Genomic DNA, 15,204 nt, shown 5'->3' with positions numbered 1-15,204 from the left:
TGATGTCCAGAACTCACTCATGGACATGCCGTTTGATGGCCGTCGCCTCTTTGGCGACAAGGCAGACAGTGCGCTTGAGCGTTTCAAGGACTCCAGGGCTACGGCCAGGTCCTTTGGCCTGTCGGGCCAGCGCCAGCAAACTTCTGCCTTTCGCTCCTTTCGTGGCCAAGGAAGGGGCGCTCCTTCACATCCTGCCAGCCACGGGCCTCAGACTAACATCCAGCGCGGCGGCGGACGTGGTAACCGGTGTGGCGGTGCCAGGGGACAGCGGCGAGGCCAGTCCACATCCACCCCCGCAGCATCCGCCTCAAAGCCTTCCTAGTCCGAGCTTTCAGGCCCATTTGACGCCAGTGGGGGGCAGGGTTCGCCATCACCTCCTCCACTGGCGCACCATCACATCGGACAGGTGGGTGCTGCAAATCGTCCGAAGGGGCTACTCCATCCCCTTCGAGGCGACCCCTCCAGCCATGCCACCGCAGTACCACTGCGTGTCGGGGATCACTTGTAACTTCTGCAGGAGGAGGTTACTGCCCTCTTGGCCAAGGGGGCCATTGAGCGTGTTCCTGGGCCAGAAGTAGGGTGTGGTTGTTACTCCCACTACTTTCTGGTTCCCAAGAAGGGCAAAGGAGGCCTACTCCCTATCTTGGACCTGTGGAACATCAACGGCTTCCTCCGGAAGGAGAAGTTCAAGTTGCTGACTTTGGCTCAGGTCTTAGCTGCCCTAGACCCAGAGGACTGGATCGTAGCGTGAACTTGCATGACGCATATTTTCACATGCCCGTCCTGCCGGCCCACCAGAGTTACCTGCGGTTCACGGTAGGCCGCAAGCACTTCCACTTTACCGTGCTCCCCTTTGGCCTTACCAGCGCCCCTCGGGTGTTCACGAAGGTGACGGCGGTGGTCGCAGCTCATCTGCGCAGATTATAGGTGTCAGTCTTCCCCTATCTTGACGACTGGTTGTTGAAGGCGGGCTCGCCCCAGACAGTCGTCAGCCACCTCCAGTCTACGGCCGCCCTCCTGCACCTGCTGGGGCTGTCCATCAATGTGCCTAATTCACACCTGTGTCCCTCTCAGAAGCTTCTCTTCATCGGAGCAGTTCTTGATGTGGCGCAGTTTCGGGATTGTCCTCCCGAACAGCGGGTTCGGGATATTCAGGCTCTGATTCCCGATTTTTCAGCCTTTATCCCGAGTCTCGGTCAGGTTGACGCTGCGGCTTCTGGGGCTGATGGCCTCCTGCATCCTTCTGGTGCATCACGCCAGATGGCGGATGCGGGCTCTGCAGTGGGACCTGAAGTTTCAGTGGGCCCAGCATCAGGGCAACCTGTCCGACCACGTCCTGATCTAGAAGGGCACTGCGAGATAGTTGCAGTGGTGGCTCACGGACCACGATTTGGTCAGCGGCAGATCCCTCTCCGTACCGCATCCGGAGCACGTAGTAGTGACAGATGCGTCCCTCCTAGACTGGGGGGGCCACATTGGAGAGGCGGAGATCAGAGGCCTCTGGTCTCCGGCGGAGTCCCGGCTCCACATCAACCTTCTGGAGCTGCGGGCGGTCCGACTTGCACTGAAGGCATTCCTTCCCTCTGTCCGGGGAAGTGTAGTGCAGGTGTTCACGGACAACTCCATCGCCGTGTGGTACTGCAACAAACAGGGCGGGGTGGGGTCGTAGACCCTATGCCAGGAGGCTCTGCGCCTCAGGCAGTGGCTGGAACACCAGGGTGTTACCCTGGTGGTTCAACACCTGACAGGTTCCCTGAATGCCAGGGCGGACAAACTCAGCCGCTGGTGCATGATGGATCACGAATGGCGTCTGAACTCGGACATGGCACAAGGTCTCTTTCAGCAGTGGGGAGAGCCTTGGTTAGATCTATTCGCCACCGAAGAGAACGCGCAATGTCATCAGTTCTGCATGTTGGAATTTCCAAGGCGGCACTCGCTCGGAGATGCTTTTCGTCGCGAGTGGAGCTGCGGTCTATTGTACGCCTTTCTGCCTATACCACTTCTGCCCAGAGTTCTGAAGAAGATCAGGCGCGACCGGGCCCAAGTCATCCTTTTGGCACCGTACTGGGCACGAAGATACTGGTATCCTGAGCATGTCAGTCGATCCCCCGATTCGCCTGCCTCTTTAGGTGGACCTTCTGTCGCAGCAGCAGGGGACGGTCCTCCACTCGAACCTGTCCAGTCTCCACCTCCATGCGTGGAGATTGAGCGGCGACAGTTGAGGCCATTTGACTTGCCTCCTGAAGTCTGTGATGTGATTCTGGCAGCCAGGCGTCCCTCCACAAAATCGGTATATGTCTGCAGGTGGAACACATTTGTGGCATGGTGCACAGCAAAGGCTGTGGATCCCCTTTCTGCCCCCCTTTCAGAGGTTCTCCTCTTTCTTTTTTCTCTTGCCCAGCAGGGCTTTGCTCTGGGCACTATCAAAGGCTACCTCATTTCAGCCTTCTTGAGGCTTTCTGATCAGCCTTCTCTTTTCAAGTCCCCTGTTGTAGATACTTGAAGGGCATCACTCACATGTTTCCTGCTGTTCCGTTCGTGATGCCTCAGTGGGACTTGAACCTTGTTCTGACATATTTGATTTGTGCTCCTTTCGAGCCACTTCACAATTGCCCTCTTCGTCTCCTTACTCTTAAGACTGCATTCCTGGTTGCCATCACCTCTGCCAGGAGAGTGAGTGAGCTCCAGGCTCTATCTTCTCAACCTCCTTTCCTTTCTGTCCATCCGGACAAGGTTGTGTTGCGGACAAAACCCTCTTTCCTGCCCAAGGTAGTCAAAGCCTTCCACATCGGGCAGTTCATCACCTTGCCCACCTTCTTTCCGCCTCCGCATCCCTCGAAAGAGGAAGAGAGGCTCCACCGTCTGGACCCAAAACGTGCGCTCTCATTCTATCTGGACTGCACATGCCAGATCCGGGTGGACAACCAGCTCTTTGTTGGTTATGTAGGCGCTAAGAAGGGACGGGCCGTGCACAAACGAACCATTTCTCGATGGGTCGTTTTGTGCATCAAGGCTAAAAAGGAGCCTCCTGTGGGGCTGCGTGCCCATTCCACTCGGACCACAGCGGCTACTACTGCCCTGGGTGATCATTGGTTTGCAGACCCACCACCGGGGTTGGTATTGCTGGGGTATCTATTCTAAGGTAAAGAATCTAACACTAACCTGTTTTTTCAGATGCACAAGTTACTTACCTTCTGTAACGATATATCTGTAAGAAACAGTAGTTGGTGTTAGATTCCTTACCGCCCCACCCATCCTCCCCGTTCTGCGAACCGATATCTAGGGTTACGATTCTTCCCTATGAGGGCCTAAGTTTCATGGCACCAGTGTTGGTTTTTATCATGACTCTGCGTTTCTGGCGCTGAAAAGCCGTGTATAAGAACTGACGTCAGAGCGTGAGCGCGGCATCTAAGTACTCCGACGACGTCATCTCGGCGCCAATGACGCCGACGACGGACGCGGAGCTGCAGACGACGCCTACCTACGCGCAGGGGTACTTCCAGATACATCGTTACCGAAGGTAAGTAACTTGTGCATTTTGTTTTAACTTTAATGATGTGCGCTCCTTTCAAGCCACTACCCAATTGTCCCCTCAGGCTTCTTAACTTGAAAACAGCCTTACTTGTGGCAATTGCGTCTGCCTGCAGAGTAAGTGAGCTGCAGGTCTTATCATCTAAGCTGCCTTACCCCTCAGTCTACCCTGACGAAGTGGTACTTCGCACAAGATCCTCCTTTCTGACAATATTGGTCACCCCTTTTCATGTAGTCCAATCTATCACCTTGCCTACCTTTAATGCTCCTCCACATTTTTCTAAGGAAGAGGAGGGACTCCACCACCTGGGCCTAAAAAGATAGTTGTTGTTCTGCCTTGACTACACTTGAGAGTTCTGGATGGATGGCCAACTCTTCCCGGGGTATGTTGGTGCAAAGAAAGGTTGTGCTGTGAAGAAGCGAACCATTTCCATATGGGTCATCCATCTGCATCAAAATCTGCTATGTACTGGCCAAGAAGCAACTTCCTGAAGGTTTACGGGCTTATTCCACTAAAACTAAAGCGGGCACCTCTGCATTAGCACGTGGAGTTCCAGTCCTGTATATCTGCCAGGCGGCAGTGTGGGCTTTACTGTACCTGTTTACCATACATTGCTGTCTGCAGGAATGGACACTTTCCCTGTTCAGTTTGTAGAAGTTTCTCATTCAAAATTGGTTAGCAGACCCTCCTTTGGGGATTTTATTGCTTGGGTATCTATTCTCGGGTAAGGAATCTGGCCTTCAGTAACGCCTTATCTGTCAGACACTATATCTAGCCGCAGATTTCTTTCTAACCCACCCATCCTCCCCGCTCTGGGAACAGTTTCCAGGGACAGGAATGACCCCTTTCAGGGCCCTAGTTTTGACACACCATTGGTCGGTGTTCTTCATGAATTTCTTGCTTCTGACATGGAAAGTTGTGAAAAGTAACGGACGTCAGCCTGCCTGGGTGGTGCCTATATAGGTACCACAACAGCATTTCCATTGCGTACTACGGTGGACTCCGAGCCGATCATCGCCTCCTACCGGTGCGGAGGGGTTCTGTTTACGAAAAGTCATCCAGATCCAGTCTGAGGCCTGGGGAAATTCTAAGGTAAGGAATCTGTGGCTATATATTGTCTTTACCAGATAATGCATTACTGAAGGTCAATCAATCAAGGATTCTTTAAGCGCGCTACTCAAACGTGAGGGTCTCAAGGTGCTGGGGGGGGGGGGGGATGCAGCTCCAGTCAGTTGAAGAGCCAGGTCTTGAGGGTCTTCCAGAAGATGTGTAGGGTGGAGGTGCGTCTGATGTCGATCTGGAGCTCGTTCCAGGTCTTGGCTGCGATGTACGGGAAGGTTCTGCCACTTGTTCTTGCTCTGCAGATGCGTGGGGGTTTGGCGAGGGCGAGGTCAGCCGATCAGAGGTTCCTCTTGTGTACATGGAAGGAGGAGATTCTATCGTTGAGATATTGGGGTCTGGTTTTGTGGAGACATTTGTTGGTGTGGGTGAGTATCTTAAAAGTTACTCTATTCTCAACGGGGAGCCAGTGGATGTTGGTTGGTGAGTTAATGTAGATGGATGTTGGGTGATGAGTTCATGTAGAGGGATGCAGAGGACAAGTCTGGCTGCGGTGTTCTGTGTAGTCTGGATTTTTCGGAGCAGAGACTTGTTGATCCTGGTGTAGAGGGGGTTTCCGTAGTCCAGTCTGCTGGTTATGAGTGCATGGGTTACTGTCTTCCTTGATTTGGGGGGGGAATCTATTTGAAGGTCTTTCGGAGGATGCAGAGAGTGTTGAAGCAGGTGGAGGCAACTGCGTTGACCTGTCTGCTAATGGAGAGGGAGAAGTGGAGTACGATGCTGAGGATTTCGCAATGCTCCATGGGGGTGGGGGGGCTGCCGAGGGCTGTGGACTACCAGGTGTTGTCCAATGCAAAGGGGGAGGGTTCGAGGACGAGAACCTCTGTCTTCTCCGAGTTGAGCTTCAGGCAGCTGCTGCTCATCCATGATGTAACGTCCTTCATTCCTTCTCTGAAGTTGAGTCTGGTGCTGATGGGGTCCTTGGTGTGGGAAGAGGATGAGCGGGGTGTCGTCAGCGTAGGATACTAAGCTAAGTCTGTGCTGTCTGGCGATGGTGGTGAGGCGGGCCATATAGATGTTGAAGAGCGTGGGTCTGAGCCAAGATCCTTGGGGTACTCCGCAGTTGATTTCCATGGGTTCGGAGAGGAAGGGTGCAGTCTGTTTCTTTTGGTTCTGCCGGTGAGGAAGGAGCAGAGCCATTGAGGGCGGTTCCCTGTATGCCGGCATCGTGGAGTCTGGCAGTGAGTGTGTGTCGAAGGCTGCAGAGAGGTAGAGTAGGATCAGGGCTGCGGTGTATCCTTGGTCGAGGAGGGTGAGGATGTCATCTGTGGCAGCAAGTAGAGCCGTCTCGGTGCTGTGGTTGCGCGGAGTCCAGATTGGGAGGGGTCGAGGATGGAGTTTTCCTATATGAATTTTGTTATTTGGACGTTGACGGTCTTCTCCGTGACTTTGGCTGCGAAGGGGAGAAGGAAGATGGGTCGGTAGTTCTTGAGGTCCGTGGGATCTATTGAGGGCTTCTTTAGGAGGGGTCTAACTTATGCGTTTTTCCAGTCGTTGTGAAAGATGCCGGTTTTGAAGGTGGCGTTAATGGTGTATCGTCGTTCTGGATTGATGGAAGATGTGCGGGGGCAGGGGTCCATTGGGGCTTCTGAGTGGATGCCTTTCCTTGTTGCTGAAGTGTTTTCGGTGATGACTGGGGTCTAGGAGGAAAGGTCGGGCTGGCTGGCGTTGCTGGAGGAGGGTGTGGTTTCAGAGTCAGCTGTCTGGTCTTTGAAGTTGTCATATAGGCCCTTGATTTTCAAATGGAAGTAGGAGCCAAGCTTGTTGTAGAGGTCCTGGGAGTGGGTGATGTCTGTGGTTTCGCTGGGGGATTTGGTAAATTCCTGGATGACGCTGAAAAGTTCCTCTGAGTTGCTGGAGTTTGCGACAATCTTGTTCTGGATGAAGGTACTTTTGGTGTATCTGATGTGTTGGTGGTATTCTGTCATGGCGTTCTTGTAGGTGGTGCGGACTTCCGAGGATTTGCTATTTCTCCTCTTCTTCTCGAGACGTCTGCAGGTACGTCAGGCTTCTTGGAGGTCGGTGGTAAACCAGTTGGGCTTTCTGGGGTGCTGTCTGTCGGGGTTACGCAGGGATGCAAGCTCGTCACACAGTTGATGATCCAACTGTGGAGTTCTTTAGCTGTGAGGTTGGCGTCAGTCGAGGTGGTGGGGGCTTCGCGGTTGAGGGTGGAGTTGAGCTGCTTGTCCGTGACCTTGCTTCACTTTCTTTGTGAAGGGAGGGGTGCAGGTTTGGTCGGCGTGGTTTTGTTGACAAGGAAGTGTATGCAGTGGTGGTCCGTCCATGGGGAGGCGTGGTGTGGCTGAAGCGGATGGTGTTCCCACCTGCAAAGATGGGGTCGAGGTTGTGTCCTGCCTTTTGGGCAGGAGTGTTGATGAGCTGTTTCAGTCCGATGTTGGCGAGGTTGTCCAGGAGGGTGGCAAAGTTGGAGTCGCTGGGGTTGTCGAGGTGGAAGTTCAGGTCTTTGGTGAGTATGTCGTCCATGAAGGCGATGGGGTGGGGTGCGATGAGGTCAGCAATGTTATTGTCGAACAAATATCAGGGTCTGGTAGGGTCTGCAGGCAAGGGTGCTGTGAAGTGTGCTGGTCTGCAAGTGAAGGTGTTCGGTGGTGGAGGTGGAGGTGGAGTCGCTCGTGGTGGAGAGTCAAAGGGAGTCCAAGTGTGCGATGGTGAGTCCTGGGCTGTTGGGGCGGTCCTACCTCTGGATCTTGTATCTGTCAGGAATGGCAGTGGCGATGTCTGGGGCGGAGGAGGTGTTGGTCCAGGACTCTGTTAAGAAATCGACGTCTTGTGAGAGGGTGTCGAGGAGGTCCCAGATCTCTATGGCATGTCTGTGCACGGAGCGCACGTTGAGGAGGATGCACTTCAGGCCTTTGGTGGTGTTGACGTCAGACATGGGGGTAGAGACCGTGGGGGTGCGCAGGGTGGTGAAGGTCTGTCTGGCGGCAGTGTTAGTAGGAGAACTGGCGTGGGTAGCGTGCGGTGTGGATAGCTCGCAGTTGTTCCTCCCAGGGTTGAGTGCGAGGAGGGCAGCTGAGTCGTAGTGGAGGGTGGTTGAAGATCTAGGGTCCCTGGTGCTGGTCGCGGTCAGGTTGTGGATGGGTGCAGACGGACTTGCCTTTGGTGCGCCAGCGGCTGCCATTAACCGGCAAGGGGGCAGGGCCGCTGGGCAGCAGAGGCGGGAAAGCAAACAGGCATGGGACACACAAACAGGCCAAAACAACAGGAAGACAGAAAAAAACAGAACAAGTCTCAATGACAAGATACGAGGCACAATAATAGTACACTAACAAAGACAGATGGAAGACAGATAAAAACGGGCACCAACACAGAAACGGACAACAGCGGACCAGTAGAAGAGCAAGGCTCTCCCACTGGACCACCAGGGATGAGGCGCAGGTTGGAGCCCGTGGGTAGAGGAGGGCCTCGAACACCTACCAGGCAGAGGGGCGCTGGGTCAGCGGCAGCGGCACAGACAGCGGAGCTGCTGGGGAGGGAGCAGGTTTCAGACCAGGAGGTGGGAGGTCTTGCTCGTGCTCCCTCAAAGCGTTTAAATAGGGAACGGGTAGGGAAGTGCAGCTTGGAGGCGGGAGCGGTAACCGGGAGGGGCAGCAGTGGCAGGAAAAGAAATGGGCACGGGTGACACACACAGGCCAAAACAACAGGGAGACAGAAGAAAACAGAACAAGGCACTGTAAGAAGATACAAGGCACATGACAAGGCACTAACAAAGACAGATGAAAGACAGAACAAAATGGGCACAAACACAGAAATGGGCATCAGAGGACCAGTAGAAAAGGAAGGCTCTCCCACTGGACCACCAGGGATGAGATACGCAGGATGGAGCCTGCGAGTCGAACACCTACCAGGCAGAGGTGAGCGGGCTCAGAGGCAGCGGCACAGACAGCGGAGCTGCTGGGGACAGAGCAGGTCTCAGGCCAGGAGGTCAGATGCCATGCTCTGACCACCAAAGTAACATGTTTGTCAGGTCCTGAAGTGATGAAAAGTTTGACACAGTTGCTACATTAAAACTGCACTCCAAACATAAAAAAAATAAAGAAAGTACAAAAGTACTATAGTACGATCTGGTAGAGACGATTCTAGCAACAGATTCCTTAACAAATAATTATCCCCAGGAGTGAAACTGGACCCGGGAAGCTGTCTTGCCCAGCATGTCTGCGCGCCAGGGGTGACTCTGCCCCGACGTCCTCCGCGGGCGTGATGTCAGCGAGGTCACATAAGCCCCACCCCGGCGCGCTGATGTCCGTTTGCTTCGGAGAACCTTTCCGCGCCACAACGCGGAGCCATCATAACGAAACTGAGGAGAGCACGGCAACAGTGTGACAAAAAAACAGAGAGACACTCCGTAGAACCACCTTGCCAGTCAAGGCGAGAACCATCCAGGAGGCACAAGCATGCCAAAGCGCCGTAACAGAAAGAGGGAGAGAGGCTACAACCACAAGGGGAAGTGCCACAAGTCCGGAACAGAGGAGCAACAGTAAGCCATCCCCGGACCACACTGCATAGGATGGCCATACCCCCTGAAAGGAGGAGGAGGTCAAGGACAGGTAAGCCATACGCAGACAACAGCGCCATCTCAAAAGAACAGGAGGCCAAAGACAAATAAAAGAACCCCCAGCAAGAAGACCAGGTGGGGATCAAAAACTCTAACAGAGGGAAAGAGCAACAGTAGACCCTCACGCTGGAGGGAAACCAGCTAGAGGGATGCCTGACAGGAAGAAAATGAAGAGGACACCCACAGAAGACAAGGCACCCAGAGGGAGGCGAGTGCAGAAACCCAGGCAGAGTGTCCTCGCAGAAAGGGGAGGAAGGGCGGGTTGTGAAGGAATCTGCAGCTAGAATAGTCTCTACCAGATACATCTTTACCGAAGGTAAGTAACTCGTAGATCTGATGGAGACTACTAGCCGCAGATTCCTTAACGTAAAATAGATACCCTAGCCTTACCCAAAAGGAGGCAGGCCTGCAAGAGAGCCTTCCCACCAGGAGAGACACAAGGCCCCAGCAGGGGACACACCACAGGGACAAGAAGGGAAAGGCCAGGATATCCTAAGCCCCACCAAAGGAGAACTGCCCAACACCCCGCAGCGGCAGATAGCGCCCGAAAGCCTCAAGGAACCCAAGGGCCACCTCAACCCCTAGGGAGGAGAGGTAGAACTGGAGGCAGGGCCCACTTGAAGAAAATCTGAACACACCCCAGCCTCAAGCATCGGACAAGACAGGGACAGCTGCACTGCTAAAAGTGCAATCGGAAGAAGAAAGGCACAATGGTGTAGAAGAACAAAAGGCCTGCACTGTCATGCACACCCAGCAACAGACAACACCACGGAACGGTGCACCCAGGACAAGCCAGACGCCAGCCGAAGGTAGAAGCCAGAAAGCCCGCCCACATGGACCCACAAATGAAGTGGAACCAGGCAGAGTTACAACGCATGGCCGCAGACAGTAGGCCAGGCCAGGCCAGCAACACAGCGATCCAGGAGAAGGACGGACCGGGGCGTAGTGCCAGCCATTCCAAAACCAACAGCAAAAGAATCGCACCTGCGACATACCGTGACGCCACGGAGAGCAGAGGCCGAAGGGCGACCACACCTCCCCAGCACATGATAGAGCTATATAATAGCTACCATTACCACACGTAGGGCATGTTACATCCCAAGAACATGGGAACCCTCTTAGGAGAAAGTTTCTGCAGCAGAGGACAAACAGAAAGACCTGCGGAGGAACAACAGACAGCTTGCCAATCAGCCTACATGAATACCCAGAAGGCCTAATCTTGGGACCAACACGGCTTACCACAGCCAAAAGCACAATCAAAAAAGGGCCGAAACAGCAGCCAACAGCACCAAAGTCCGAACAAAGGGCCTGAAGGCACATCAACCACACAATTCACACAACCGGGGCTACCTGCTACAAGACCACACAACAACAGAAGAACATCCTCCAAAACCCAGACCAACTTGCAGGTCACGGAGGAGAAGGAGGAGGAGGAGGAGGAGGAGGAGGAGGACGACCGCAAGAAACCTCTGAATGGCTGAGTCCACAGGGGCGTGAAACAAAAGAGTGCCATCAAAGGAAAGGTCCACCAGCCGCTCCCGTAGCCAGGCATGTCGACGAAGGCCCAGAAGAAGCCATGGTACGACCAAGCACCTCTGAAATTTCCAGAGCGAAGGATAAAAGACACCAGCTTCCAGCCATCCAACACATGGTGCTGCACATCAAAACAGGCACCCTCCAGAGAAACAGCAGCCATAAGGGACTCCGCCGAATCCCACAAGCAAGTAGAGGCCCTAGCCAATACACAGAGTGTTAACGGCCCGCAAAGCCGCACTGGTGGAGGGGAAGATATTGCGCCCCCAGGAATATAACTAGCGGGCCTCCTGTGACGGGGGAGACAACACCGATGGCAGGGAGGGAAAGGCAGTCTGTAAAAGAGGGCCTCTGGTAGAGGGGTGGAGGGAAAGACACATGGGATCATGCGCAGAACGGTGGCGGTGCAGAAATTGTTGGGGCACCGGGTCCCCTATGGCGAGCCGTCCCCAAGCACCCAAAAGAGAAGTGTGGAGCGAAGCCTGAAAGGGAAGAAGCAACTCCCGACCACCAGAACCCTGATGGAGGACCTCCAGAAGATGATCCGTGGGGAAATGGGCAGCTGGATCGCTCATGTTCAATATTCCTACAGCCGTGGAAACTGCTCGAGCGAAGACAGCACCTGCCTCCGAAGGGCCCCGCGGTGGTGAAAGCATTCCTCAGTGGGCGACGGCTGCAAGCTAAGGCTGCCGTCCCCCAGTCCAACCGGAGGAAGGAAAGGCCAAGCCCGGAAAGGGGGACCGAGGAATGGGTAACCTCTGGCAAAGACAGCGGCCACGGCGACGGTGAAGAGCCGTCCTTAGAAGACGCCGGGGAAAAAGCCATGACGCAGCGACCCGTCTCCAGAGAAGATGAAACCATCAATCGCCGAACCTCTGGAGAAGAGGGGGTGTCCCAAGAGAAATCAACAACCCGACGCCGGCCCGGTGCCGTAGAGTCCGCGACCGGCGGCAGGTCCACATCGACTGGCGCCGAAGGAGACCCCAGAACGACCTCCGCCACAACACGCGGCACAGGAGACCGAGGTTGGGTCGGACCCGGGGCGGCTAAGGAACGCCGCCGCAAAGTTGCCGACTCGACCTCAGACGAGGCAGCCGCCTGCATGGAGGGACGAGGGGAGCCCGGTGAGATACCCCGACCTCCAGCCAACCCCTGCGGCGCTGCCTGGGCCAGCAGCCACCGGCGCCAGAGCAGAGTCACCTTGGCCTCGGACAAGGCCGCCGCCTGCCCAGAGGACATAGGGGGACTCGAGGACACGCCCTGAGCCCCAGCAACCTCCAGCGACACCACAGGGACCCCCGCTGGGATTTGGGGCGAGGCAGAGGCGCCGTGGTCCGAAGGGCTGCACCCCGACGACACCACATCCTCCGAACCTGGAGCCGAACCGATCGGCGCCGGAGCTGCCGGCGACGCCGCAGAAGTCCCGGCATGCGGCAAGGGATCCGCATCCCAGGAGTCCCAGGAGGGTAAGGGGAAGGAGAAGAAGGAGGAACCAACGAGGTCTGCAAGGCTGCAACATAGGCCTCCATCTGGGTTCTAGCCGCCCCCGCGCCGGGAAACGGCGGATAGGGTGGCGACACACGGGGCTGCACCATCCGCAGAGAGCCCACGCCCCCGATATACCAGGGACCGGCCCTCTGGGACAAACTGCGACACTTACCAACAGGTGAGCGACGCTCTTACGGCCTGGGAGAAGGACGATGTCGGAGTCGGAGGCGGCGGTTCTTAAAGCCGGCCGCGGGGACGGACACAGTGACGACGCTGACCTGGACATGCGTGCTGAAAAGGTGTTTCATCTGGTGCTCCCGCCGGGACTTCGGTTTCATTTGCTGACATGCCTCACAGTCTTTGGAGTCGTGGTGCTCTCCCAAATACCACATGCAGATAGGGTGAGGGTCCATCGCCGACATCTGGTGCGCGCAAGACTAGCACGTCTTGAAGCCCGAAGGCATTCGCACACTGTTCCCAATAACAACGCTCAAAAGCGGAAAAAGGGGCCTGGAATATGCGGAAAAGAAGTAAACTGACATCAGGGCGCCGAGGTGGGGCTTGTGAGACCTCTCTGACGTCACTCCAGCGGAGGATGGCGGGGGGAGTCGAGTGGTGCCCCCCAATCCCCGGCACGCAGATATACTGGGCAAGAAAGCTTTCCGGGTCCAGTCTCACGCCTGGGGATAATTCTATGTTAAAGAATTTGCGGATAGTAGTCTCTATCACATAAGAAAATACAAAAGCACTAACAGGATTTTAGATGTTATTTGGGAAATCGGAACCAAAAACAAATATTTAGAGCCGTGTTGAAAACAGATAACTAAAGAATGGGCTAACGTAAGGGGCAGCCAGAGGTTTCCAAAATACCTTGACAGCCAATGAAAATGATACCTACTAGTTTGGGAATATTTTCTAAATGGAGAATGTCTAACTGAGCAGGATATTGGCTGTTTCATCTGTATACTAATAAACAGAAATACCCTATAAGCAAATGTAAGTTGTTTTTTCAGTTGAAAAACATTCATGATGAGGCAACCATTTTCAAACGACCCAGAGCCTCCAAAAGCAACATATGATGCTGAATGTTCTCACTTCCATTTCTAACCAGTTAAATGTATACTGGACAAGGTTAATTTAAGTGTAAGAGGAGAACACCCTTAAAACCGATTATGTAGCATCATTAAAAAGATGCAGGTGGACATTATTTTTGGAGTCATCGATTTAATTTCTTCTTCAGTGCTGGGTTTTGACGTTTTTTAGCAGTAGTTTGTTTGTGTTTACATTTGGTACAACATAGACAACTTGGTTGAAGCTCATATTATTCAGTTTAATAACACTTCCTTTTTTTTTAGACATTTCTGTCTTTCGATATGGCCAGAAGACCCTCACTGAGCTGAAGATGCAGATTATTTCGAAGATGACCACTCATTTTAATATTATATGGTGGCTACATGTATTTGGATGAATGGCCATGCTTAATCCATGTTTGTTTTGCCTGCTTTGTTAATGTCTCTATTATTTCAACTTGCTGTAACAAACTTTATTCTTTGAAAGGTACAACGGTGGTGACAGCTGCTGTAGTGGAAACATATGCACCAGTAAAAGTTAAAACAACCCTGAAGTTGGATTTCCAATTTGACTCCCTGACACTTAATTTACATTGTCCAAATTCAAAGCAGCTTCAGGTAAGAAAATAGTAACGTCTTCAAAATTAACCTGTTTGATTTGTTGGAGGAATCCACGTTTGAAATATTTTTTATCAAATTTGCAACCTCCACCTTTTTGTAGGATTAAAGTCAACAAATGATTTAAATGCCTGAATTAATCATTATGATTGGCAATTGGACTGGATGCTTTCCTACCCACCTTTTTATTTTTTGCTGACTGGACCATTGCACACGGGCAATCATATTTGAATCTCTTGCTGTGTTAGGAAGTGTAGCCTTTGTCTTAAGTAGCCATCAACACTGTCTCGACATCAAAAGTAGGTCTTGGTTACTATTCCTTCTCCTTCTCTGGTGCTGAAGAAGGATTCAGGCATTTGTCCTGCCCTGTAAATTTGCCCTCTCAGCTACTTCCTGTAAAAGCAGAAATTCAAGATGCTCATGTTGACTCAGGTCCTGTCTGCCCTGGATCTGGGAGACTAGATGGTATAGTCAGACTTTCAGGATGCGTATTTCCACATCCCTGTCCTGCTGGTCCACATACATTACCTGTGGCTCATGGTGCGCCACAAGCATTTTCAATTCACTGTGCTCCTCTTTGACCTTACCAGCACCATATGTGTGTTCACAAAAGAAATGGTGGTGGTTGCAAACCACCTGAAAAGGTCAGGGTTTCCATTATTTCCCTACTTCGACGACTGACTGTTGAAAGCGGGCTCACATCAGGTGGTTGCCACCCACCTCTAGACTATGGTGGATGTACTGCATCCACTGGGGTTCTCAATAAACATGCTGAAGTTTCACTGGACTCCCTCTCAGGCGCCCCCTTTCATCAGAGCGATTCTGAACACAGTGCAATTCAGTGTCTAACCTCCGGAATGACTAGTCCAGGAAATTCAGGCTATGATTAAAATGTCCTCCCCTATCCTGGACTGGCGCTGAGGCTGCTGGGTCTTCTGACTTCATGAATCCTGCAGGTACAGCATACCTTCTGGCATGTGTGGGCTCTGCAGTGGGAACTGACGTCTCAGTGGGCACAGCATCAGGGGAATATCCTCAACCTGGTCCACATATCGTCCCGAACTGCAAAAAGCCTTCAGTGGGGGCTCATTAACTGAGAATGGGTCAGCGGCAGACCCCTCCCCCTTCTCCACCCAGAGTTCACAGTAGTGACAGACGTTGGATGGCTCCATTCAGCCCCACGAAACATCGTTAGCGTCGGTTATGACGTTGCAGTGCCTATATAGGCGCTACCCAGGTGCGCGGATATCAGTTCTTTTCTTTCTGCG

General features: G+C 53.3%; 1 protein-coding gene across 4 annotated transcripts in view; it reads left to right on the top strand.

Annotated features, from left to right (window-relative positions):
* Positions 1-15,204, top strand: part of VPS13A (vacuolar protein sorting 13 homolog A) — a 2,146,181-nt gene that overhangs the window by 810,021 nt on the left and 1,320,956 nt on the right. For all 4 annotated transcript variants that reach the window (XM_086961343.1, XM_086961342.1, XM_086961345.1 and 1 more), the window contains one exon: positions 13,806-13,936. In XM_086961343.1, coding sequence (XP_086817469.1) covers positions 13,806-13,936 — 131 coding nt within the window. The remainder of the gene's footprint in view (positions 1-13,805; positions 13,937-15,204) is intronic.

The sequence above is a fragment of the Lissotriton vulgaris genome, chromosome 3_1 (assembly GCF_964263255.1).
Source record: "Lissotriton vulgaris chromosome 3_1, aLisVul1.2, whole genome shotgun sequence".
NCBI classification, from domain to species: Eukaryota; Metazoa; Chordata; class Amphibia; order Caudata; family Salamandridae; genus Lissotriton; species Lissotriton vulgaris.
Note: the sequence above shows the minus strand (reverse complement) of the source record. Positions and strands in the feature narration are given on the sequence as shown.